The sequence below is a fragment of the Sphaerodactylus townsendi genome, linkage group LG07 (assembly GCF_021028975.2).
Source record: "Sphaerodactylus townsendi isolate TG3544 linkage group LG07, MPM_Stown_v2.3, whole genome shotgun sequence".
Classification (NCBI taxonomy): Eukaryota; Metazoa; Chordata; class Lepidosauria; order Squamata; family Sphaerodactylidae; genus Sphaerodactylus; species Sphaerodactylus townsendi.
The window spans coordinates 98,687,753-98,714,833 of record NC_059431.1 but is presented as its reverse complement, the minus strand read 5'-3'; the positions used below and the strand labels follow the sequence as shown (position 1 = coordinate 98,714,833).

The following is a 27,081-nucleotide window of genomic DNA, read 5'->3' as shown; positions in this document are numbered from 1 at the left end:
CTACCTACAACATTATACAAAACAAAATAGTTCCAGAACCAGTGACACAATATTATCCTGAGAAATATGAACTGTCTTATCCAGGGACAAACACTAGATACATTTTAGAGATCTGCTTTATCAATGAAAATAGTTCAAAGACAGAGTAGTTGGAATTCATTCTAAGGGGGGGGAAGCATGAGAGACTGGCTTTTACAATGGATCAGACGTGAAGCGTGAGCCTACTGTGAAACACTGAAGAACTAAAAGCTACTGAATTTTTTAGGTTGTATTAACAGAAACAGTATTTCCTAAACTTCAAGAGGGCCCAATATCTATCTAGCAAACCTAGGCAGATTACATTATATAATTCAGTGCAATCTTAAAACAAAATTTGATTCCTGTTATGTAACAGCGTTTGGTGGTAGAAGGTGGTGTTGGGTGGCTGGCAATTTATGACAACCTCATAGGGTTTTCAAGGCAAGAGACATTCAGAGGTGGTTTGCCATAAACCCTAGACTTCCAATCTGGACCCGTGTGGTTAAATTCTATATGTATTTTCAGGAATAGGTCCATATAATGAGAGGGTTTGTGAGCATATGAACATTCCATGATTCTTAGCAAGCATTTAATCACTACAAGGAAGTATCCGAGGACTGCAGGTTGAAAGCCAAGTTGGTTTTACATTTGTTTTTAAAATAAAGACCTTTACTGGACAAGAGCTTCTTGTGGCAAGACCTTCTCACTCAGTCCTGCCACTGCGGCCCAGAAAGCCCCAACAACCTAATTCCTGGGGGGCAGGGGAGGGCAACAGACCTTGAACAGTACAGGGGCAAAGCAAGGGAAAATATGTAAAGATCACCTCCCCCTCTCCCAAAGGCAGAAGCACCGTAGGTATTCTGATCTCAGTGGCAGGATACAAGCCAGAATCTTTTGAAATGTATGCAAAAATTGAAAAATTACGAATAAAATAATTAATTTGCTGAAAAACGTAATCATAACTCCATTAGGTGTACAGACAGAGTTGTGAACTGCTTATCTGCCTGTTTGTCCCAAATGTAAACTCAAAGGAAACCAATCAATCCTTCCTATGCTTCAAGCATGTTTTCATGGATTTATGTTAGGCTCCAGAACAATGCGGATTTAACACAGGGCCCCTCCGCACTGTAGGATTCGACCTTAGTTTGACGTAGGTCCGACCTGGGTACTCCGCACAGCCGTAGCGTTCGACTCGTGTCTGTCTCGGCCCCCCCCCCCCCCCGTTAAATTTTCGAGCTCGACTGGGAGGTACAACTTCCTGGCGAACTCGGGTTGCACTCAAGCCGAAGCCATCGGAGTGCGGAATCTCCCTCGCCTTGACTCTGCCAGCCAGCCAATCACAGCGCAGTATTTTGGCCAAGCGCAGAATGGGAGACTCGTGGCGACAGCGAGAAGTGCGACTTTTAAAAAATCCTCCTACGTAGCTCCTACGTCGGTCAATGAAAAAAAAGGGACTCGCACTCACGTTTCCCGCCATAGAACGGCAGCCAATCGGGAATGAGGAGTGGAGAAGACGTGAGGAGGTAATCCCACCCTCTGAACTCGGCTCTGGAGACACGAGTCAGCTGCTGTGCGGAGTAACAGAGGAGTCGAGCTCAGGTAACGATTTCCGAAGACATGAGTCGAACCCTAGTTGCCTCTGCTGTGCGGAGGGGCCCACAGTGTCCATGTGTTGTGTTTCAGAGCTGTCCACAGGATATTAGAGCTTGGTATGGACTAGTGAGGAGCACCGGTTTGTGTTGGGGAATCAATTAATAAGAAAAGGGAGGCAGATAAATAAGAGAGCTAGCAATGAAAATGACAGCACTTGGGAGACGTCTTGAAAAATGAAATATTTAGATAGAAGGCTTGTGTATGTTGTATGTATGGGGGGCAGCACAATAAATTAAGAACATTCCATTCTCATTTTTAATTAAAAACATGTCTATGTCCATTGAGGTTGCAAAGAATTAAGAACAATAAGGTTTTGAGTGCCACAATGAGATGAAAGAAAAACATTTATGGCAAAGATTCAAGCTACCAAAGCTTAAGCTGCTGTCCAATATACACAAGTCCCAGTTTCTGAAAGAATACACTGTTGGCTTAACCATCCTGAAAAATCTGAAGTTGCAGAACATGTGTTAAACAAAACTGGACATAACATTTTATTTGAGAACACTGAAATTCTGGATAATTCAGAAGGTTACTATGTCAAACTGTACAGGGAGGCCATTGAAATTCACAAACACCAAGACAACTTCAACAAGAAAGAAGAGACTCTGAAAATTGGCAAAGCTTGGCTCCCAGTACTTAAAAAATGGACTGATAACCCCACCTGCAATACAATGCACTCAACCATACTTTTGCATAGCAAGTTCCACCCAAACACTTACTGATTGGTTCCCCACCCTGGGACATGGACAATATACCCCACTAAACCTTCCCTTCTCAATAGACACAGTGTGAAACAGACTTTTCTCTGTGATACACCTCTGAAGATGCCAGTCATAGATGCAGGCGAAACATTAGGAACAAGATTTCCCAGTGGCCGAATGGAAGTTTCCTGCCTTCACCCTCCCACTAGTATCCGCAAACTTTTCCCACGGACCCCCAGGAATAATCTAAAGAAGATATGCATTGGGGGAGGTGGGGGAATCAGTAGAAATTGCCAATTTAGTCCATAAGCAAGCCAGAATCTCTCTGAGCTTTTCTATAAACAAGACCAGTTCAACTGAACAAGACTCATCAAATAGGTAAGCCTTTAATGAATTAGACCATTTCAGGCTGCAGACTGGGCGAGGGAGATTGACTGTTTCAATTATCACTATCATAAAATTATTGCTTTAAGCCCTAGGGTTCTACTATACGCTGCACAAAAATAAAATGCGCCTGCCAGAACGCTTACCATGAAATAGCCAGGACTCAAAATGAAAAAAGGAAGAAAGAAAAAGATGTGTGCATGAAGGTACAAGTGATATAATCATCAGATAGAAGGACCATTAAGGCCCCTTCCACGCATGCAGAATAAGGCACTTTCAATCTACTTTCAGTGCACTTTGCAACTGGATTTTGATGTGCAGAATAGCAAAACCCACTTGCAAACAATTTGAAAGTGCATTGAAAGTGCCTTATTCTGCATGTGCGGAAGAGACCTAACTGAGCTCTCTTGGGGCAGGGGGGGGAAAGCCCAGTAGTGGTGGGTTACAGCCAAGCCAACTAAGACAGTCTTGCTTATGAAAGAAAGAAAGAGCCTGCTGGATCAGACCAGAGTCCACTACTTGCAGTGGCCCACCAGGTGCCTTTGGGAGTTCACATGCAGACTGTGAAAGCAATAGCCGCCTGCTGCTGCTGCTGCTGCTCCTCCCCTCCCCCTCCTCCTCCCCCCTCCCCCTCCCCCCTCCTCCTCCTCCTCCTCCTCCTCCTCCGTACCTGGTCTGCTAAGGCATTTGCAATCTGAGATCAAGGAGGATCAAGATTGGTAGCCATAGATCGACTTCTCCTCCATAAATCTGCCCAAGCCCTTTCTAAAGCTATCCAGGTTAGTGGCCATCACCACCTCCTGTGGCAGCATATTCCAAACACCAATCACACGTTGCATGAAGAAATGTTTCCTTTTATTAGTCCTAATTCTTCCCCCCAGCACTTTCAATGTATGCTCCCTTTAGTATTGTGAGAAAGAGAGAAATTTCTCTGTCAACATTTTCTACCCCATGCATAATTTTATAGACTTCAATCATATCCCCCTCAGATGTCTCCTCTCCAAACTAAAGAGTCCCAAACGCTGCAGTCTCTCCTCATAAGGAAGGTGCTCCAATCCCTCAATCATCCTCGTTGCCTTCTCTGCACTTTTTCTATCTCTTCGATATCCTTTGCTAAGCTGGTCTCTTCTACTTTTTAAGTATGGTGAATTTCCCCTCTCCCTCAAATCTCCAGGAATTTCTCAGTCTGGAGTTGGCAACCCCACTTAAGTAGAAGTGATAGCTCATTGCTAGTGGGTCTTTTCCCAGTTGGCATTTCTGTAGTTAAATTCCATGGGAAACGACTGCACTTGAAAGCAGACAAGAACAGTCTAAACCCAGGAAAAATTACAAATAAACTCCCTAGGAGTCGGAGCCGTTCAACTAAATAAAACCACTTTTATGCTCCAAATTAAAAGTTCTAGCATCGTTTTAAAATCTCAGCCGGTTAAATGACCTAATGTGTTTGGCAGAGAAATCTGGGGCCATAGGCTTTAGTGCAAGTCACATTCCTAAAACATATTTAGTATCAGTACCATATAAGGTAGTCTGTATCCTGGTCTGCTCTGCTCTCATCCCTGGAGATTAGCAGAGCCAAAAAGTCACTGTACATAAAACTGAAGACACAAAAACAGAGGGAGAAGCCAAAGCTCTTACTGCATGCTTTTATCCAAGTCTGAAATGATTACTCCCTGAACTCAAAGAGTTGTTTTTTTTTTCCCTTGGAGATTCATTAATAATGAGATTAACTTGGTACACGTAGATAGCCACACTGGATTGGAAAACAACTCTCCCTCACCCTCACTTTAAAAAATCTCTTTAAATGGGAAGGTCAACATTCCGTCCTGGAAAGAGAAATGTAAGATGTCCAGAAATTTCCCAAACTGAACTTATTTCACGGCTGGAAAAAATAAAACACAGCACATTAGCATCACTAGCATATAAACATTATGGAAACGGTGTGGGGAAAAACCTCTATCTCGTCACCCCACAATTCTCCTACCTCATTCTATCGCCAGCGTCAAGCAGAACTGATTGCTCAATATTTTCTCTATATTCCATGCTGTGATCGGCATACATCAAATTGTCTAAGGGAAGGAGGGTTTGTTTCCAGTCGAGAGTCATATTTTTCTGCACACTTGGGAACACCTTCTATTATTCAGAAACCCATAACCTATCCCAGTGATCTTATGGCACGGGTGCCAGAGGTGGCACCCAGAGCCCTCTCTGTGGGCAAGCACAGAGCCCCCCCCCCCCCTACATCTAGGCTGGCCTGGGCTGCTGGGCTCGATTATTAGCATTAAACCTAAGACCTAATTTTGGGGAAGCAGTGTAGGTAACCCTGTTAAGCGCTGTTAAACCCCACTGATTTTCATGTGAAGAACTAAAGTGTGATCCTTTACCTGGGAGTAAGCTCGGTTGCTGGCAATGGGGCCTGCTTCTGAGTAAACCCTCCTAGGGTCGTGATCCACCTGTTGGAAGAGTTGCATGGCTGCTTCAAAGCAAAGCCACCAACTACCACCAAGCTTATTCCTGAGTAACGCACGTCTCCCAGCCACTGGAAAGCATCTTCTATAGGTTTAACAAATCCACGCTTGCTTGTATTGTCATGGCTGCCCTTTCTAGAAAATGTGATGCAGCAGTCCAGAATTCACTACGCCACTCAGCACCAAATCCAGCCCTGTTTTAGTGTATTTTATGTAAAGGCAAATAGCTTATCTTGGGGGCAACCCTCGCCAAGATGCTCTACAAAATCACTCCACCCCCTTATGGATGGTAGATTTCCGAAACTCCCAACACAGCAGTATATTTCAGCCCTAATAATCTCTCTCTCTCTCTCTCTCTCTCTCTCTCTCTCTCTCTCTCTCTCTCACACACACACACACACACACACACACACACACACACACACACACACACACACACACACACACACACACACACACACACACACACAGAGTTAATTCTAGCACATAACAAGTTCTAGCACATAATAATATAACAAGTTCTGTACCGTTTCCCCGAATATAAGACACCCCCTGAAAATAAGAGGGTTTGCTGAAGTGCGAAAGAGCATCTCCCGAAAGTAAGACGTAGCAAAGTTTTTGTTTGGAAGCATGCCTGACGAACAGAACACACACACAAAAAGACATCCCCTGAAAATAAGACATAGAGCATCTTTGCGAGCAAAAATTAATTTAAGACACTGTCTTATTTTTGGGGAAACATGGTATATGTAGGACAGCACTTACTTTAGTGAAAGCAGTAAGGGCTGTTTCACACTGCCTTGGTAAAGTGTTTCAAATTGCCTTTTGGCCACTGGCTGCAAATGGTTTGTTGTGCCATTCAAGAGACAACCACTCTGACTGCCAACTGCTAACAGATTTTTTAAAAATCTCTTCGCACGTAGGTCATTTGCAATGCAGGGTGGAGCTGGTTCCCCCTCAAAAACAAAACAAAACCCTTTCGGCCATTCTTTACCTGTTCTATGCATTTCTGATTCACTGCAGAGTACTGTTTGAAATGTCTGTGATACTTCTGAAACTGTTACCTTTTCATTTTCCTGTCCATTTCCAGAATGTTTGCATCTCCCCCCCATGTGTTGTACTGCTACACTGGTATATCAAAAAAAAACTGGAACCATGTAAAAAAACCTTGCAGCCCTGGAAAAAGTAGTGCCATTCAAAAGGGGCAGGAACTTTACCTACAGTTCATAAACACCCACATACTGCTTTACATGGAGTTAAGGCAGCAAAAGATAAAAAATCAGGTTAAAACAAAAACATGAAAGAGCTGTAACTCAAGGATATGAATCAGGACTTGAACCATCACAGAGGATGGGCACAATTTCATTAGTTTCCACAATACACATCTAGTGCAATATTATTATTTTCCATCTCAGACAAAGATGTGAGTACAGTCCATTAACGTGCAGTGGTCAAGGAAACTGTATGCTAACGCATTAGAATATAGTTTCGAACAAATATGAGACTTATCATTCATTTTTATGAACTGTCTTTGTCAAAACCACCATTTTGTGCATTACTGAATCTGGTACTTTGATACAAGAGCATGTATTTTTACTTTCAAATGGAAGGGGGGTCAGCAGGGACAGTAGGCACTAGGACCCAGGTAGAACATATTACAACAAAGAAGGTCTGGCATAGTGAGTTCAGTGGCGGAGTAATATATAACCTTACTAACATCTTTTTCTGCGACAGACTATAAAATGTGTTCTAGTCCAAGCCAAGATGGGGCTTTTGTATACAGAAGACTGTTCCTTGATCACACTCTAGAGCATCAGTTAGATACAAGTTCAGTATATCTTACAGACCAACAAGATTTTCAGGGTATACACTTTCAAGAGTCAAAAAACCCCTTGTCAGATACCTCTCAAAAGCTTATACCTTAACAATCTGGCTGGTCTCTGAGCTGATACTGGACTCAAATCTGTAGTAGTGCAGATCAAGACAATTACCCTCTGAAAGCCTCCAACACAACAGTTTCAAAGGGAAACCTTTCTGCATAAATTTATCCATCAGGAAATCTCAGAATCTCCTAAGCACCCTGAGTGTTGCAGAGGATTCTAGGATATGTTCTAGAACACGTTCTCTTTTTTAAAAATATAATTTTAATTTTTTTACACATACAACAAATGAACAAAACATACAAACACAGAGAAAACACAACAACATATACTGACTTCCAGCTATCTCATCTTTGATTAAAACTAATCTCTAGGTTCATGCATACATAATTAAAATATTAATTCAAGTTATTTCTTAAGTGTATTCTAAGGATCACAATCTACTGTTTTCTTTAGATTTCAAACCCTGCCAATACTTCTCTAATTGAATAGATTTTCAAAAGATATTCTCTAAAAAAATTCCAGTTTTCTAAAAAAAAGTGTTCAAAGTATTATCTCTTAGTAATGTCAACTTCGCCATTTCTGCATATTCTGTAACTTTCAGAATCCGGTCCTCTTTTGTTTGTATCTTATTATCTCTCCATTTTTGTGCAGATAGAGGTCTTGCTGCAGTTGTCATATACATAAACAAAGTCTTAAGCAATATGGAGTACATTCTCAGTTCATTGCCAGATTGCCCAGGCTTTGCCTTTGAATCACACAAACTGAGAATGCAATTTAGAACAGTGGTTCTCAACCTGTGGGTCAGGATCCCTTTGGGGGTAGAACGACCCTTTCACAGAGGTCGCCTAAGACTCTCTGCATCAGTGTTCTCCATCTGTAAAATGGATAAATGTTAGGGTTGGGGGTCACCACAACATGAGGAACTGTATTAAAGGGTCGCGGCATTAGGAAGGTTGAGAACCACTGATCTAGAACGCGCAGAACAGTTTCTTGCAACATTCCACTGCAGCATAATAATACTGGAGTTATTCTTTCAGGGAAACCTGTCCACCATTACTAATCTTCTCTCACCAAGGGACCTTTGATAAGCTCCTGAAGAATTGCAAAGTTACCCAGAATGCAGTATGAAAATCACAGCTGGTGCATGGCTTCCCAAAAGCATCTGTTTGGCTGTTACTGGGAACAGAAGAGCGGAGGGAATGGACCAAGCAGGGCTCTTTATGTTCCTATGACCAACACACTGAAACCAAGCCAGTTATACCATTCAAAGTGATTCCGAGATTTTCTCATGACGTTCTATGTGACAAAGGAAACAGGCTGGATTTGGTAGCTCTATAGCATTGTAGGAGCCAGCCAAAGCAGCTAAATAGAAACTCAAAGTAAAAGCACCCATGTTTCCTCATGGCTAATCTGAAAAGCTTTCCAACAGCAGCAGTATACATCTGATGTTTCTGGGAATTTCCTCTGGATGGGTACAATCTTGTGAAGTTTTTTTTAAAGTTCTTCTTTCTCATGATTAGCTTGATAATTTCCACAGGTAACATCTCCTGATGGCACACGGGGAAAAGTCCAAAAGAATTCCCAGTCAGTTTCATTATTTTTTTCCTATCTAAAATTTGGGTACAGAACTTCTGCTAAGCCCTACCAGACAATAAGACTGTTTAGCCCTTTGGGTAGAGCAATTTTCTTTTCTCAATTAGAGAACTCAATTTTACAACAAATTGTCATCATGTTCTTGCACAGAAAGCTTGAAAGAACCATCTTGCTGCTGGTGTTTAGAAAACATACACCAGTTGGCTGAACTTTACATGCACTCTGTAATATCTGAGAATCTTACTGGCAGAACACAGAACGGCAACATCTGCTCTGCTAATGCCACCTTGAAGGAACACAGGCAGTTGGAAGTGGGAACGCTAAACAAACAGCAAGGTCAAAATTGGAAAGGGTGCTTAGAGAGACATTTCGGATCCTGAATCACAAAAGGAAAGTTCCTGTCAAAAGTTTAATCAACCACTAGTCAGAAAGCTTACAATGTCTGGTAGAGGACAGAATGCAGGAAAACTGTAAAGACTGCCAGTATTCACTTGCAAGATCCCTTTCATTGGGATCAGATCAATCAGTGCCAGGGGAAATGGGCAGATTTTGCCTCTATGGCTATACTTCCTTCTGCTCCATTGGACTGAACACTAACCATCCCTTTGGTGAAAGTGAAGACACAAAACTCAAAACTATTATTGGGATGAAGGGCTACATTTCTCAGTGCCAGGAGAAATGTTGTCCCGTTACAAATGTATATATTTGTTTCTTGTCAAACGTTTTGTGTATTGTCAAAATTTGTGCCATGGAGAGAAACACATCTTGTCGTGATATGCCCCTGAAGATGCCAGCCACTGATGTGGGTGAATTGTTAGGTGTGTGTGGGTGTGGGTGTGTATTAGCAGAGTAGAACAGAAGAGACAGATGCTCAGTTGCTTTTTATAAATGAGTTTACCAACTATAAAGGGAGAGTTACATGGAGATAAAATCAGAAATCCTTTCTTTCCTGTTACACATCTACATTACTATATGTTTGGTTACATCTTGCTACCTATCTGCTGTCTCACATGATGTCTCTACCTTGTGTCTCCTCTCTGGTGTCGTGTCTGCTCAAACAAAGAAAGTTAACTTTATAATTTCATATGTGCATGCTCACTAACATGTAATCAATGGCTATCTGACTGACCAATAGCTAATCAATAGATCAGGTCATAAACAGTGACTTCAGCAACTTGTTTACATACAACCAGTTAACCCTTTTATAACTGAGTTGTGACAGACACTTGTAAAATCCCGACAAAAATACCAGAGCACGGTCACACGGCCCAGGAAACCAACAACAGCCAACTGTATATTATTCATTTACCTATTCAAATATTTATACCCTGCTTTTTCTCATGGTTTAAAAACATTTCCAGTTAAAACCAGAATAAAATAACATTCCCCCCCTCCCCCAACCTTTTGCCATCCCATTTAAAAGATGCCTGCCAGTCAAACCCCCAGCAAATAAGCAAGCCTTGAGCGCCTTCCTGAAGATCTCCAACTAGGGGGCTCCTCTCAACTCTTCAGGGACCCATTCCACAAAGGAGCCATAATGGATGTCACAGCTCTGGATGATGCCAGACGGGTCCCCTTGAGATACCCAACAGATGCACAGAGACATATGCAAGGAGATGAATCTTCAAATATCTGGGTCCCAGTTTATGGTCAACTTTAAAGGTCATAACCAGCATTACATTGCGGTCCACCTGCCTTATTCCATATACACAATGGAAGTCTCTGGAAACAAAGGTCCACCTAGAATCCTCCCCCCACTCCTACCCCCCTCAGTTTCTGCTCCTGTTATTGATGAGCAGGGAGATTTTTTTTTAACATGGGGACTGTTCAAAGATGCAGTTTCAACCCAGCAGTCTCCAGCAGCCCAAGTAAAACCAGAATTGTGTTACATGGTTCAACAGTTCAAGTAGCTCCATTCAGTACCTTCTCAGGTATACTTACATTCAAAGCGTTTTTTGCAGCTTCCGCTTCTGAGCGACTGTCAAAACTAACAAAGCCCACAGGCTGGAACAGAAGAGAGAGAAAAGGAAGTATGGAGGTTTCTCAAGATCTGTGATATAATTGAGAGACATGCACTTAAGAGGATCTGAGCTCTATATTGTTACAGCTGCAACTTTGATCCATGGATCAAACAGCTGAACCAACTAAACTGTGGAGGGCTAATTATATCGAGGGGGTCTGCACGGTCAAGGCACCCGTTGTCCAAGGCAATTTTGTTTGCAGCACTAGGTAATTAAACAAAAACATTGAAGTCGGCTTTTCCCTCTAACAATAAGCAGTAGGTTTTTGTTTATTCAATGGTATATTAACTTATCTTTCATTCACTGTCATAGGCACCAATTTTGTAATATGCAGATTAAGTGTTTAAGAGGCAAACCACAAGTTATTTGGCTGGATGAGTATTGCTGCAACATTATGAGAGGATCAGCAAACACGTTGTTTACTATGAATTAAGTGCATCTGGAGGCAGTTCTTGGAATTGTGGTTTGGGCAAAGAACTTTGGTAATCAAGATAAGTCACAAATCCTGGTTTGATTCATGTGTAAACCCCAAAGCTCTTGATTCTTGCCTCTTTCCCGCTTCCAAGGAGGGAAGATGTATCTCCCAGACTCTGGGGCCAGAAAGAGAAATGCTCGCTCAGTTCAGACATCATAGCAAACCAGGATTAGTACAGACTCTGGTAAACATACCAGATAACTAACCTAGGTCTGCCAAGGACCACTAAAGGCCACCAAAGAAAGACCTTTGGTTCCCTCCCCACAAACACATACACACAAAAACACAAAATCTAGCCCACACATTATAAAAAAGCTAATCACATGACTTAGCTGCCTCCATGGCCCCCCTAAGAAGACCAAAACTCTACAAAATGTGTCCCCCCCTCTTTTGGTGGAGGTGACAAGCACTAGTTTGAAATACTGGTTGGGTGCCAACGAAATAAAAAGTCTGCCAGATAGGTAAATTATATCTCTCAGAAGAAGAAACAACATGAAGAAAAATAGTTCACATAAACAGTGAAGAGGACCCTAACAGAGACCAGCCTAAGAATTTCCCAGTGAAATGTTCTAAACTTTAGAATCTAAAGGAACCAAAAGTGACCATCAATGTTCTCTTCCAGAATTCTGGGTGAAGGATGCTCTTCAGGAGCATTAACGGGAGACCAATGTTTTATACTCACTAGGAGGTGGAGGAGGATCTTAGCTGATAGGATAGCAGCCCCATCCAGGGTGGGACTGTCTGATGAGGACAGGATCATGCAAAGTCATGCAGGAGTTGGGTCTGTTCTGTAATGCGATATGCATCTTGAGGATAAAGCCCAGGTGGTCTTCCATTTGTCTTCCAATAATGCATTCATGTCAAATGGTGATGAGATTGCTTATTGACCAATTTCAATTGGTCATTATTCCTGGTTTTCCTTGGCTGTTATAAACTAGCATTGAACTTGAATTGGTCCATCCACTCCAAGTAGATTCACACTGTAATCCTAAGCAGAGTTACACTCTAATTTCATAAGGGTGAAAATCCGATGAGTGTTTTAGAGTGGTATTAAGGATGTCCACTACATGCGTCTGATGAAATGACCTCCGTCTCACAAAACCTTGGGCTGGAATAAATTTAGCTGCCACTCAACTACTTTTTCATTCTGCTTAGAAGTGCGTATTCACTGGACAGAATGATGGAAGAAAACAAGCTGAGAGTTTGATTTCTTGGAAAACATCCATCCAATGTACATTCTCAGGGTTCTGAAAATGTCTATGGTTTTCCAATTCTGAATGATGGGATCTCGAACAGAAAGAAGGTCATGTTCACCTCATGCATGGAGGATGGACCTGAGTTCAAGACCACTTTGTGCATATAAAAAAACCTGTATGGGTAAAGGTCTTAGCTCAGAAACCTGATGGGTTTAAGTTAGCTACTACTAAAAATTGCATCCTGAGCAATAAAAAATTCAAAAAAGAAAAGCTTCTAAATTGGTTCAAAGAGTGAGGATGTAAGAGTCTGCAAGACCAAATGAAGACGCCATGTTGGAAAACTGTGAATTGGGTGCCAACTCCCCCCTCCCCACGTGCACACAAAACTTTCACCATGTGGCTGTCTGCAAATTAGTATTTCCTTAACAGCCAGCATGGTGTAGTGGTTAACAGTGGTGGACCCCAATCTGGAGAACTGGGTTTGATTCCCCACTCCTCCACATGAGGACTGTAATCTGGAGAACTGGATTTGATTCCCCACTCCTACATATGAAGTCCTCTGGGTGACCTTTCCCTTGTCACAGTTCTTCAGAACTCTCTCTCAGTCCCACCTACCATGCAAGATGTCTGTTGCGGGGAGAGGAAAGGAAGGAGTTTGAGGGCCACTATGGCCCCTTCTGCACATGCAGAATAATGCACTTTCAATCCACTTTCACAATTGTTTGCAAGTGGATTTTGCTATTCCACACAGTAAAATCCGGCTGCAAAGTGGATTGAAAGTGGATTGAAAGTGTATTATTCTGCATGTGCGGAAGGGGCTTTTGAGACTCCTTATGGTTGAGAAAAAGTGGGGTATTAAATACAAACTCTTCTTCATTTTAAGATGGCTGAATGAAGGGCCATTTGCTTCTTTAGAGCACTTGGGTGAAGATCTTGAATGACATCAATCTTCAGACAGGACTAAACTTGAAGAAGAAAACAATCCAATGCATGTGAGAACTTCCTCTTGCTCCACCACTGAACACTATTCAGTTGGCATCACAGATGAAAGTGGCGGAAGATTTGTATGAAGGTAGCAGGAAGTTTTATGACATCTTTTTTATAACCTACCCTTGAAAAGTATTTAGATTCAACCTCTGGGCCCCATGAAGAAAACCAGAAATAAGAAAGACTGCCCTTAATTCCAGCTAAGCCATGCTGTGTACTTTCTCCTTCCTGTACTGCTGTCCCTGCACAGATTCTTGACAGTGTGTCCTTCAGCCCTAGAAGCTGACTTCCACCATTATTTGTAAGACAGATTGAATCTAAAAAAACTTTCCCCTTGGACAAAGAGAAATCAGATGTCCACCAGTTCATGCCACATTTAACTACTGGAGGAACTGAGTTATGGATTTTGTACTTGTGTGCAATATCCTTCTGCAAGGAGGATGCCCTGCTTCCAGGTCTGAAGAGAGGAAATATCCATGACAAACTTCTCCTTCCAGTGAGAATGCCTACTTGATTCACAGGTACATTACAAAGAACTCTTTAAAGTCCTCCTATACCACGGTGGTTTTATCTCCTTACCTGGATGCTGCATTTGTGGTACATTTAAAAGAGTCTAGTGGTACACAGAGGTTCTTCCCAAAGCTCTTGTACTGTCTCCAACCAACAACCCCATTGCAAGCACATACACACCTACTCCTCCTATTAACACTGCTAAGCAGTCTTCTCTCTCTTTAGCTTAGAGATCTCCATGACCTACATGGCCCCTACCTTCTCCTCCTAACTGAGTTTCTCCCACTTTCCCAAGCTAGAAAAAAAAGGAAAGGATGGAAAAGATGAAAGGTAGGACCACACATTAAAGACATACTGGTCAAAATCTGGTATTCCTCCAACATCAGAAAGGGCCAGATGCACTTTTTGCCTTTAATGCTGATAGTAAATTTGTCTTCACCGCTCTTCTCATTTGTTTAGTAGAAACAATCCAACACAGGACTTGTCACAACCAAGAGGGCTAATATTACCACAGTGGTATTAAGGGTGTTATTACTGGATCACATAATGTAGACAAAAGGAATTGGACTAAAAAACCTCTGCTGGCACCGAGTGTGGTCTGGCTCCGCGTTGGCCGGGTGTTATCACAGTCACGGCACTGGTGCTCTTCTGCCGCAGGAGCCCACACTACACTGATGGGGGTCTTTCCGGGGTGGAACAAACTTCAGCTGGCTTCCTGAGGGCTTCAAGCACAAGAACACCCCCTTGGCTGGCGTGGACTTAGTAAAGAAGTTTAGTTTCTGCCATATCTGATTTTTTAAAAATGAGTTAGATGCCAGGTCTGATTCTAGAAGATGCTGGCACAAATGGTAAGAAAAGCTGACCTCCAGAAAGAGGTATAGCAAGGGGGGGAAAGTGCCCGGTGCCCCGGTGCATCCTCCGCCGCTGCCATGCTCCGGAATGCCCTTGCCACACCCCCACAGGGCGGCGCCTGGTGCGTCGCGCACCCCCACCCCCTTGGAGCTACATCTCTGCCTCCAGATGCACCACAGTAACATATATAGGCCAACAATACTGGGATAGACTGAATACTACAAGAGACTTCTGGTGCTGAGACACCACCGAATTTTCATGCTGGCTGCATGCCTAAGAATGTCAAATATACATATCAAATATACATTGGTGAAGTGTGTTGTTAATCTTCCAGATGTGGATTACACTTACCTGCTTAGATGTGAGTTTAATAAGAGAGCCTTCATATCCCTGCAAGAAGAAATCAAAATCACATTCTGGCCAAGAGAAAAGTTAAGGAAGTTCCTAGATAAATAAATGTGGATGTATAAATACATTTTCCCATGACCGTGCACTTCTAAGCAGAGTTACACCCTTCTAAGACCACCAAAGTTTAAGAGCGCACTGTGAATAACTTATCACCTCGCTAAAAACCTCACAAAAAGTAGACCAAATCTGTCTTACTAACAGAGCAATCCAGAATGGGGGAGGGGGACAGGGCTGTGGAGCTGAAGTGACCCAGCGCTTCCATCATTGCTACTCAACAAGGCGTAAGTGGTACTTATGCCAGCGAGGGGCACTGAGTCTGGCACCGAGTGCGGGGTGGCTCCGCATTGCCAGGGTGTTATCGCAGTCACGGCACTGGTGCTTTTCTGCCGCAGGAGCCCACACTGGCACTGATTGGGGTCTTCCCATGGTGAAACCGACTTCAGCTGGCTTCCTGAGCACAGGAACACCCCCTTGGCTGGTGTGGACTTACACCAGCTAAAAGTGTAGCACAGTCCATCAGGCTGCACAGCAGAGTTTCAGAGCAGCTGGAGATATTTCTCTCTTTTCTTGCAGCGCACACCACCAGGAACCTCTTTGGAGGTGATGGGGTTGCACTATGCCTGTCTGCCATGAAATCTACATAAATACATATCCAAGTGGCTCTTTTCCATTGTTCTCAGCATTTCCTTCAGAATTTCTGGATGAATTAGAAGAACAAGATTCAAGTTCATCAGCATCTCAAAGACCATCAAGATTTCCAGTATACAAACTTTCAACAGCACGGTTAGAAGTGGCCAGAACATTTTACAGGCAGCTCATAGATGCACTGAAATGAGCTTTATGAAACACTCATCTTTGTATTGAAAATGGGGCCAACATGGCATCCAGTTTAGAACAGTAATCTGAAACAGGTCTAACAAGTTTTTTTTTAGTTCTAGTATAAGCATTCATGGAATAAAGTCCTCATTGTAAACTATTTGTGAGTACAAATACTTACAGTGAAGCACAGAGAATGCCGAAATGTTGTGCCCTTGTAGCTGAAGTTATCCTGAGGACTACAAAAATCTTAAAGTGGGACATGTTTACAACTAACTGAGATATTTGGGACATGAAAATTATCTTCTAGCAGAGACCAATATTGCAACAGAGAGTGGCCAAGCTGCCCACAGGAAAGAATTCTGGGCAGTGGGATATCTTCTGAGGTACTTCATGGGAAAATGTCACACCAAAGTCCTTACAAATCCCTCCCTAGGCCAACATCATCATTAGAGGTTAGTATTTTTAAACTTGAATTCCTGATCACACCACTAGGCTTTTTATAATTGCTCCCCACTTAGGCTGCTAGCCAACTTTCAGTTCATGGGAAAGTCTTCTTTGCCAAGTTTTGATCGGAAATAAGATACCATGAAAGACTGTGTCATAATTTTTTAACGAAAACCCCCAGATAATGGAACATCTTCTGAAAATCTGTCTGCCTCCCCAGAAGAAACAATCATACACTGCTATGGCAAAGCGCCATTTGTAACAGCAACAGAAACCACAATATAAATAACCACATTGGCCCTTCATGACCTGCATTTCCACAAAGTAGACAAAGAGAAGCAAGTGTACCTTGAACGGTCTGAACAACAAATACAGCTCCCGGGGTTTGATGTCCAAAGGCAGGCCACTGACAAACAGCGTCCGTACCTTTAAAATAAAACAGAAAAGCCATCTGTTAAAAACAATCAGAAAACTTTGAGTTCTTCCAAAATAAACTATAATTCCATAAGCTCTGCGATGGATGTAGCTAGTTGTGATATGGGAGATTCATGATCACCATGTGGGTGGGATTTTTTCCTCCTTAAATTATATCTTATACAGCCTTGTGCTAGCCCCTTGTGGCACATTAACAGCCTGGAACTAAGTCAACATGAACTCTCTTCTACATTTTCAAGCAGAATCTTTTTATTTTTTATTTAAAAATTACATATATGTGCACATATATATTATAATAAGGAAACAGAATAAAGCAGAATAAAATTGAGCCTTTTTGTAGCTTTTCAATTTCCAGATCAATATCAATATAATTGAAATAAGCCCTAAATTTCCACTTTGATCATCAATCTTGATGATCTCAGTGAGACAAGACACCATAATTATCAAATTTTCAGTTCCATGTGATATCAGAATATAAAAACGATAAACACCAATTTATACCAGTTTACTATCTAATCCTGCCTTATCTATCTAATCCTATCTTATCTAGTAGTATCTCATTAACTGATACCCTAATATTTCCTCTTTCACATTAGAGTTAAGATACTGACAATTTCTATGTTTAATAAAAGGCAAAAATTTTACTCGACCAAAATTTATTAGAACACCTATCTTTAAATGTAATCTTATTCATAATCATCACACACTAAGCCTTAACTAACCAAAGATACTTCATTGGTATCTTTGTGTTTCCATACTTGAGACAGCACCATTCTAGGTACAAGCGGGGTATAATTCCAAACTTCTCCTGCTAGCCCAGATGCTTGTACATCATTGTTATTGGCAACTGGTGACCAAACATTACTGAGAAGTCTGTGATGGACATTCTGAGGGTTAGATACAACCCCACAAGATTTCTTCCCTGCCTACCCCACTGCAGCAAGGTTCCCAGAGAAAAACTGAAGAGACCAGATTGAGGAGATAGAAGATGGACCTGAGTATAAAGCCACACAAGCCTGGATTGGTATCTGAGGTAAACTGACATGCACAAGACGGTTTTCTTTTTTAAAGTGAACAAGAATGAACTTAATTTTTTTAAAAAAAATCACATAAACTGAGGTAAACATTAACACAACTAGAGTTGTAGAATGTTAAGCTTCAAACTGTACATTCCTGGGGTTGGAGGGACATCTCTCAGGTGGGTTTATAACACAACACAACACTCTTCTGCCATTCAGTTACACATTAAACACCAAGAATCCAACTGCAACACCTCAGTTAACTAGGCAATGATGCTTAATCCAGCCATCTGGGATCTTCTCAAAACTTTAACTCACACTAACTCCCCAAACCTAAACTCTTCTCTCTAAATACCCCTATCAGTTCAGAACCTTCTCTATGTTTGAGAGGCCGTTTCTGCACGGCCACCCTGGGGGGTGCGTCGGCGTATACAATGCCGACACACACACCCCGGGATCGTTCGCACAAACAGTCCCGGTAAAGGCAGGGAAGACGGCGCAGCGCTGCGCCGTCGCCCGAATGACGTACCTTCCCTGCGACCTTCCGGCGTGTCGCCCAGGCTAGGGGACATGCCCCCCTGCCCTGCGCAACAGCTCTGGAGTTGCAGGGCAGGGGAAGCGTGTCCCCAGGCCTGGGCGACGCGCCGGGAGGTTGCAGGGAAGGTAAGTGGTTCGGGAAAGGGGGAGATGGTGCCTTCCAGCCGCTGTTTCCTGAAAACCTCGCTCAGGGAGCGAGATTTGGAAACAACGGCTTCACGCCACTGGGGAGGAGCGAGGGTGGTGCGGCTGTGATGCAGCTGCGCCCCCCATGCGAACAGCTCCCTAGGGACGGCGTTTTTGCCGTCCCTAGGGCGCTGTTATTGGCCTGTGCGGAAAGGGCCTAAGTTTCCTTGGAAAACCTAAACGGTAAAAAGGCAGCTATCATGAACAAATTAACTCCTTCCCTTGAAGACGGTTGCCAAATTACACCCCGTTTGGAATTTATGTGGGTTGGATCCAGCAGTATGTCAGCAGAAGGTGCCAATAGTTGCACATGTGAGCCATACCCACTTCAAGTAATGTCTTCTGACCACCCCATAAACATTGATTCTCAGCATCATGAGGCCCACACTGATCTCACAATCTCCATAATCAACTTCTCTAGAATCTGAAGAGACTACCGCTGGCATGGGAATATGGCAAAGATCCCTGTTTGTTGTATTTTACCTTGAATGCTATTTATAATGCAAAAGAGGCTAATAATAACAACAGCAATAAAGTGCTGTCAAATCATAACCGGCTTATAGCAACCCCTCATAGGGTTTTCAAGAAAAAAAGTGAACAGAGGTGGTTTGCCATTGCCTTTCTCTGCAGAGCATTCTATGTCTTACTTGGTAGTCTCCAATCCTAGTACTAACCATAGACAATCCACTTAGCTACCAAGAGCTCAGACTAATCTGGGCTATTCAAACTGCTAGACTAATGCATTTTATAAATAAAAACGTAGCACTTTCCTTACCATCAAACCATGAAATTTTGCAAGGTTTGTCCCCCATCAGTTTTTTAAAATCTGCTTTTGTTTAACAAAGAACCTGACGTTCAAAGCAGTCCCCCCTTTAAGGTTCTCTCTCATTACACAATATCCCCAGATTGTTTCTTGGCATTTATTATGATTTCCACAGTTCACAGCCCATCGTTGAAATCTACTGTACATTCTCCCTCAAATTAGGAATGCAAGTTCACTCCAGACACATGAAGAGCTGCTCATATCTCATTCTGGAACATAAAATGTCTAACTTTTGTTTGTCGAACTGGTGTTTCACCAAACGGTTTCTTTATAGTGTGCCAGATTCCCTCAAGCATCAGGAAGGACACTTGTTTTAGAGGTAATCTACACATGACGCAAAACACTTTGGCCTGGCAGATGCTCTTTCTGTGCAAGGTGTGCACTAAACTAAACTTCATGAGGGATTCTGGGTCGCCAACTCCAGGATGGAAAATTCCTGGAAATTTGGGAGGTGGAACCTAGGAAAGGATCTCAGCAGGGCTGGGATGCCCCCAAAGCAGGCATTTTCTCCAGGGGAACTGATCTCTGCAATCTGGAGATCAATTGTAATTCCAGGAGATCTCCAGGCCTCAACTGAAGGTTGGCAAGGAAGTCTGTGTGAGAACCATTGTGAACCAGGCTATAAGCAATGCAAAAGTTCTGCCAGTGATTCCCAGGTGAAGTGAAGTGATTCCCAGGTGAAGTGATTCCCAGGTGAAGCCACCTCTTTGTCTCATACCTCTTCCTTCTGTTGACCCACCATACTTCTTTAAAAGGGAGTAAACATCAAAATTATCTTTCACCAACAGGGTCCAGGGGAGGAAGAGAGAGTGACATCTGAAGAACACTTTCCTGAGGGAAAAAAACTGCTGCTATCATACTGCCCTTATACAAATCTACGCTGAGACCACACTTGGAATGTGTATAATCCTGGTCACCAGAAGCAAAAAAGGATATTACAGAGCTTGAGAAGGTGCAGAATAGAGCAATCAAAATGACAGGGGCTAGAGCACCCCCCCACCCCATGAAGAGCGGTTAAAACACTTAGAGAGCTTCAAAAAAGGCATATAAAGGAGGCATGAAGTTAGAGGTCTATAAATTCATGTGTGATGTAAAGAGAGTGAATGGGGAGAAGCTCTTCTCCCTCTTTTATCATTACTAGAACATGGGGTCATTTGCTGCAGCTAAAGGGTGAGAGATTCAAAACAGACAAAAGGAAGTATTTCCTCACACAGCACATAGTTAAATTGTGGAACTCCCTGCCCTAGGATGTGGTGATAGATGTCAACCTGAGCCTTGCGGGGATAGGGCGGGATATAAATCTAATAAAATGATACATTAGATAGATTAGATAGATCGATAGATCGATAGATAGAAAGAAAGAAAGAATGAGGGTTTAAGAGGGTAGTGGACATGTTCATGGAGGATAGGGCCATCCACAGCTATTATTCAAAATGGATACTAGTCACGATGCATACCTGTTCTCTCCAGTATCAGCACAGCATGCCTATTATATTAAGTTCTGTGGAACAAAGGTAGGATAATGCTGCTGCAATCATCTCTTTTGTAAGCTTCCTAGAAGCACTATGTTGGCTACTGTGTGACCAGACTGCTGGATTAGATAGGCCATTAGATCCAACATGGCTTTTCTCATTTCTTAATAAGGCCCACTGCTTAGGTCTGGGCTGCTACAGGGCTACCTCAAACAGAAGTATGATTGTTGAAGCCCCACTGATGTCAGTGAAATTACAAAAATGTGACTGCTGAGGACTACCCTGTTGGCTCACTACCTCCATACTAATTGATCCAAAGAAGTTGACAGGAAATTGTTTTTAACTGGAACAACTCAACAACACAAGTAGAAATTTCACTCTCTTTCTAAAATACACACCAAAGCATATGTTCTGGGTCCTTTCTTTTTGACAACTATAAAATACAACAAAGGTTCCATCATCCAGAGGCAAGAAAGGGATTAAAATCTGTAAGGGATATAATGCCTCACAAATCACTTTCAACAACTGTCTTTTAAAAAAAAAGCCAGTAGAAACACATCCTTAAACACTGTGGCTTATTTTATTGCTGTAACAGTGAACACCATACACAGCTTTTACATCTATAAAAAGAGGTTTAAAAAGTTTATGAGAAAGGCTGTCTATGGCCTTCTCTTCAGTATCATGGAACTTTCTGTATGTATATCTTAAGTGCACGCATAGAGATTTTGGTATGCACAAGATCAACTTGCTATGATTTAAACAACTCAAGAATATTGACAATACCCTTTTCTACACAAGATACAACATTTTCAGGACAGAAATCAAATGTTCCCTGTGTGTTGTCCTCCTCCCACCCCCAGTTGGTTTTGGAAACATTTCCAAAACACTTTTTCTCCACTGTTTCTGAAAAACCTTTTATAATGATTCTTTTAGCTAAAATGTTTCTGAGCTGGCTTCCCTCACTGTGCAATCCGTATGTAAAATGTTTTATCTTTCCTGCTGCTGTTTTCCATGCCTCTGTGCCATCGCTCAACTTCCACCTGGGTGCCATTTTTTTTTGCGTCTTTAACTTCACTTCTTTCCCCCTTGCCTCTCTAATTTCATCATTGTGTGTGTGTGTGTGTGTGTGTGTGTGTGTGTGTGTGTGTGTGTGTGTGTGTGTTTGCTTGCTGTTGGCTTGAATCAATGAAACATTGAACAAATGGCGCTACAGAGCACTGAAGCAATTAATCAATGAAACATCGTTTCAACAAATAAGTACATTTTTTTTAAAAAAACCCTCACAGTGGACATGAAAAGTTTGGAGGAGATGAGTGCGAACAAACATCATGGTAAAGGGCAGGATTGAAAATGTTCTGGAAACGTCCTAGATGACTTGAGTGGAAAAGACCAATCTGTAACTAGCAGAGATCAACAGCATGGGGGGGGGGGGGGGGGGTGTTCAGCCAAACAAAAGTGTCATCCATTTATGCACTTCTCCAATGGCTGCATTTCAAAGCTTGAAAGCTTATACAGAGTTCCAGGCTAATTTGGCTGCTGCAATGGAAGGCATTACACTGATCTAATTTTGCATGGACAGAGATGGCTGTACAATTTTGGGTAGACTTAAGCCATTTTTCTTGCATGAGAACCATGAATCTCCATATTATCAAGGTCACATATTCTTTCTTTGGAAACATATTGTGAAGCATCTTTATGTAATTTTCTTGCAGTTAAAAAATATTTCTTCAAATCACACACACTCTGCCAAGCGGTGCCCCAAAATGGCTGGAGACAGAGCTTTCCAGAGAACGCAGGGCTGGTGGTAATTTAAAAGAGCAAACACAGCTTGTGGGGTGTAGACTCAAGACACTTTCATGTCTGGCAAACTGGTTTTGCAGGTATGGTTTCAAAAAGATATGTTTGTCAAAGGCAATAGTGGGACATAGGAACATGGTCTGTGGACTATAAGACACAAAAACGTATCAAATCATTGTCAGCCCTCTTGCAACCGTCCAGAGTAACCTGTTGCAGCAAAACAAAAAACAGTTTTGTGGCACCCTGTGGCACACACACAGGTGATGAGTAAAATGCCTTGAAATACAAGAAGTTCGGTCTGAGGATTCACCTGCTCTACTCTACAAAAGCTTGTGTCACAATCTGTTAATAAATTTGCTAAGATCAAACTGAAAAAAATGGAATTATATGATCAGATTTCCCTGCTTTTTATGTTAAAAACAGCCACAGAGTCCCCAAACCAATCTGAGCCATGGAATTGGGAAGGAGGATCTGACCCTCTTTCTATTGCCTGCTCCCCCTGCCCCATTTCCACTATTTGTCCTGCCATAATGTATCCCCACTCTGCCACCTAAGCTGTGGAGGATGATCTGGCGAATTGAGATTAGCCTGTGCACTCCAACACATGCCAGCTGGGTGACCTTGGGCTAGTCACAGTTCTTCTGAGCTTTCTCAGCCCCACCTGCTTCACAGGTGTTTGTTGTGAAGGGGGAAGGGAAAGGAGTTTGTAAGCCCCTTTGAGTCTCCTATAAGAGAGAAAGGGGGGATATAAATCCAACTTTTCTTCTTCTTCTTTTGGGAGGGCAAACAGAACTTCAGAGAAGGAATTGAGGCTGGAAACCTAAGTAGTGTGAAGGAAGCTGTACTCAGTTAATGACAACTTTCCTGACAGCCTCCTCCTGTTGCAGTTTTCTGAACTTGTGCTCCAGTGGGTCAGAGCCCTCCCCCACCCCGCCAGAGCTCTAGAATACCACAGGGTCAGAGTGGGGGGTTGCTTTGAGAAGGAGCAATTGATAACAATTGCCCAGCCTTTCTTCTGTGAGCAGAAGTACCTAACACACACAAAAAAAGTAGACTGAAATTCAAGCCCGAATTTGGGGGAGTACATGGCTGCTTTGTAAGGTTAAAAAAACAAACAGGGAAATATCATCTCGTTGGCATTAGTCTTTATGCCACGAAACTCTCCTTTTGTTTGTACAGAAATATTATTGTCTGTCACCAACCTTACAATCTACGCAGTTCCTTCAAGCTGGGGATAACCCAAATAAGAAAACATTGGAACAGAACAAGATTTAGTCTGTGTGGGAAAAATCTAACGGAAGATAAAGAACTTCAGAGCTGAGCTGCAAACGTTCACCTTCTTTCTTTATCCCTGGGCTAGTTAAACAGAATATTTACATTTAACCCAACAAGAATGTAAAGAGAGTACTAAAAGTTAGTGGCAAATGGCCTCTCTTGATCTGATGTAACCATGGCCCCAAATTAATTTAAAAAAAAAACGTGACTTAAGTGGGTGAAGAAATTCTCCTCCCCATGAATAAACTACTCAGTGCAAAGGTGAAATTCAAGCTCTGTTGCGTTTTAAAACAAAACTCTATTAATAGAATTCAGTGAAGGAACAGCAAAAACAGATGAAATCAGCAGTTCTTCTTCACAATTAAAAACCAAACAGTCGTTTCATACCTTACTTCTTACACACATTCAAGGCCTAAACCAGAAGTGTCCAACTCTGGTCCTTCAGATGTTCACGGACTACAATTTCCATCAGCCCATCATGATGGGAATTGTAGTCCATGAACATCTGAAGCGCCAGAGTTGGACACCTCTGGCCTAAACCATGCAATTACTAAACCATGTAATTACTTGTTCCTGCCCAAGTCAGCAAGTTGGTTAACTGAGCTGTTCAACTAACTGGGTTCTAATTAACAAAGGTCTGACTGTATTTAGCTAAAATCTTTCCACCACGAATGTCTACCATGAACCAACCCTGACTTTCCTCCGCCTCCTTAGAGAAGAAGTCACTTCAGCAGAGCCCAGCAGGCATCACTTCTGCATCCAGAAGGAAATCCTGCTCAGAAGCAAGTGTTTTCCATCGTATGATACTAGGTTTAAACCTCTTCCATTGTTTTGTGCCATTTTAATACAAGTACAAATACCTTTTTTGGCATAAAATTAAAATAGACAAATAGATTTATAGGATAAAATGGTAATAGTTCTTATTAAAATTGTTATAAAAAGATAAAATTGGTGTTTATATCTCTCTTCACTTTAAGAATTTTTGAAAAAAGATTTAGTAATTACATTTTTCATTTTTAAAATCTACGAGAAGTATTGAGCAACCAAACTTGTAAGTTGGGGATCTCTATCAGACAGGAAGAGAGCAAGTTGTTTCTTGTTGCTTTGAGTTGGGTTGATCTGTGCCACTGAGGCAATACGTTTCTTCTATAATCAGTGGTGGGATCCAAAAATTTTAGTAACAGGTTCCCATGGTGGTGGGATTCAAACTGTGACATAACGCCAATGGGGATGGGCGGGGCACGATGGGGGCGTGACTGGGCATTCTGGGGGCGGGGCATTCCTGGGCTGGACTGTGGCAAGGACGCAGCTGCTGCGCCGGTCCTTGGGCGAGAAACAAATGCATGCAGGCGCAGGCTGCCACGCACGTCGGTGCACCTCCTGCTAGACTGCTTCAAGTTCTGCGTGCTACTGCTGAGAGGGGGGGCGTAACTAAGGCAAAAATCACATGGCAAAATCACCAATAAGTAACCCCCTCTCGGCACACACAAATAGTTAGTAACCTATTCTAGGGAACCTGTGAGAACCTGCTGGATCCCACCTCTGCCTATAATACCTTATAAAGTTGGCAGTCAAAGATTAGAGGCTGGCATTTCTCCCTCACCTGCACAGTCACATGGAGTATAATGTGCCATTTTACTACTACTCCTTTCTCAAAATTCCTGAAGTGAATATAAGTTCAATAAGATTAGAGCTTCCTAATTTGAACAAATTAGTATATAGACTGGGTTAACAGGTTAACAGACTGGGCAAGAATAACCTTGAATCCCTATTGCCCCGTGATATAGAATCAAAAGCATCAAAATCACTTCTATAACCCAAAAAATCTCCTCATAAAAACCAGACCTGCACTCTCTGTCTTTGGACCATTTCAAGCAGGACCTTCCAGGTTGCCCACTATGGTAGGCAGTGTCTCACCCTTGGGATCCCTGCTCTTGTTTGAAGTCGCAGCAGGAGCAAAATGGGGGAATTAATGGTTTTGTACAACACCATTATGTCACTTCCAACGTTGGATCTCGAAGTGACATCGCAGCATCACACAATGCTCTAGAAATTTCCAAAATCTGTATGGTAAAAACCATAGAGGTTAGAGATATTCCTAGACTGTAGCCTGTGCCATTAATTCACTTGCAGGTCTAAAACAAGAACTGGCAATACCAGTTTCCATCCCCACATTGCTTCTAGAGGTTGCTGACCAGGGCTGGCTACTCTGATTTCAAAGTGCAAACAGAGATTCAATGGAAACTAAAACCCAATTTCAATTAATTTCATATGGTCACATGTAATCACACTGTGAAGACTGAGCCTGTCAAAGTACCTCAATTAGTGAAGGGAACCCATTAAAAAAGTACGTACATCAAAACCTTCCAAAAACAAATACCTGTTCCGGCAGCATAATAAGTGTTATTTTTCTTCTCTTCCACCCTCCCTCCCTTCTTCCTCTCATATTTTTCTTTCTGATATTAACATACTGTTTCAGACAAGGGCAAAAAACAAGAAACCCCAAACTTGCACTTGAAATTCCAGAAGACTTCCTTCAGCAACAGGCTGCTTTCTAGAAAGCAAGCCTCCCTTGTCCCCACACTGCAGCCAAAAACACAACAGACAGAGAAACAACATCACCAAAGGTCCCTGGCTATTTACAACGAGGTACCTGAAAAACAAATTAAATTCCGCATGCTTTCCACGTTTAAAGATTAAATGTCTCCTGTTAATTCATGGAGCAGCCAAGTCTGTGCCTGCCTGCTTCAAACAACTGATGAGTTCAGGTATAGCACCAGACTTTGATCATCAGATCAGGACACTATGTAAACCACTTCTTCAACTTTATGCCTGTGTCACACACCATTAACTATAACAAAAATATTTTAAAAAGGAAAACTAGAACAATTTGGTGATGCAAGTCAATGGTGGTATTGAAGCCCGAGAGGTTTATTAATAGCCTCCCATCAGTTCAATCATTTACCTTAATTCAGAACGAGGAAAACTCTTTTCAATAATTAACAGCTGTCATTAAGTCTAAATAACTCAGCAGTCTAAATAAACCTCCACTATAGAACCCTTTTCTGTTCCTGAGGGTTTGGTGACCACCAGAAACTAGGAAGAAGGAAACAGTAATGGCCTCCTCC

The 27,081-nt window shown here is 42.2% G+C and overlaps 1 protein-coding gene across 1 annotated transcript in view; it reads right to left on the bottom strand.

The window, feature by feature from the left end:
* The window catches only part of RBPMS (RNA binding protein, mRNA processing factor), a 76,450-nt gene that overhangs the window by 10,248 nt on the left and 39,121 nt on the right, over nucleotides 1–27,081 (bottom strand). The window contains exons 2-4 of the mRNA XM_048504410.1: nucleotides 16,758–16,835; nucleotides 15,090–15,128; nucleotides 10,639–10,701 (exon numbers count right to left, since the gene is read on the bottom strand). Of these exons, the coding sequence (XP_048360367.1) occupies nucleotides 10,639–10,701; nucleotides 15,090–15,128; nucleotides 16,758–16,835 (180 nt within the window). The remainder of the gene's footprint in view (nucleotides 1–10,638; nucleotides 10,702–15,089; nucleotides 15,129–16,757; nucleotides 16,836–27,081) is intronic.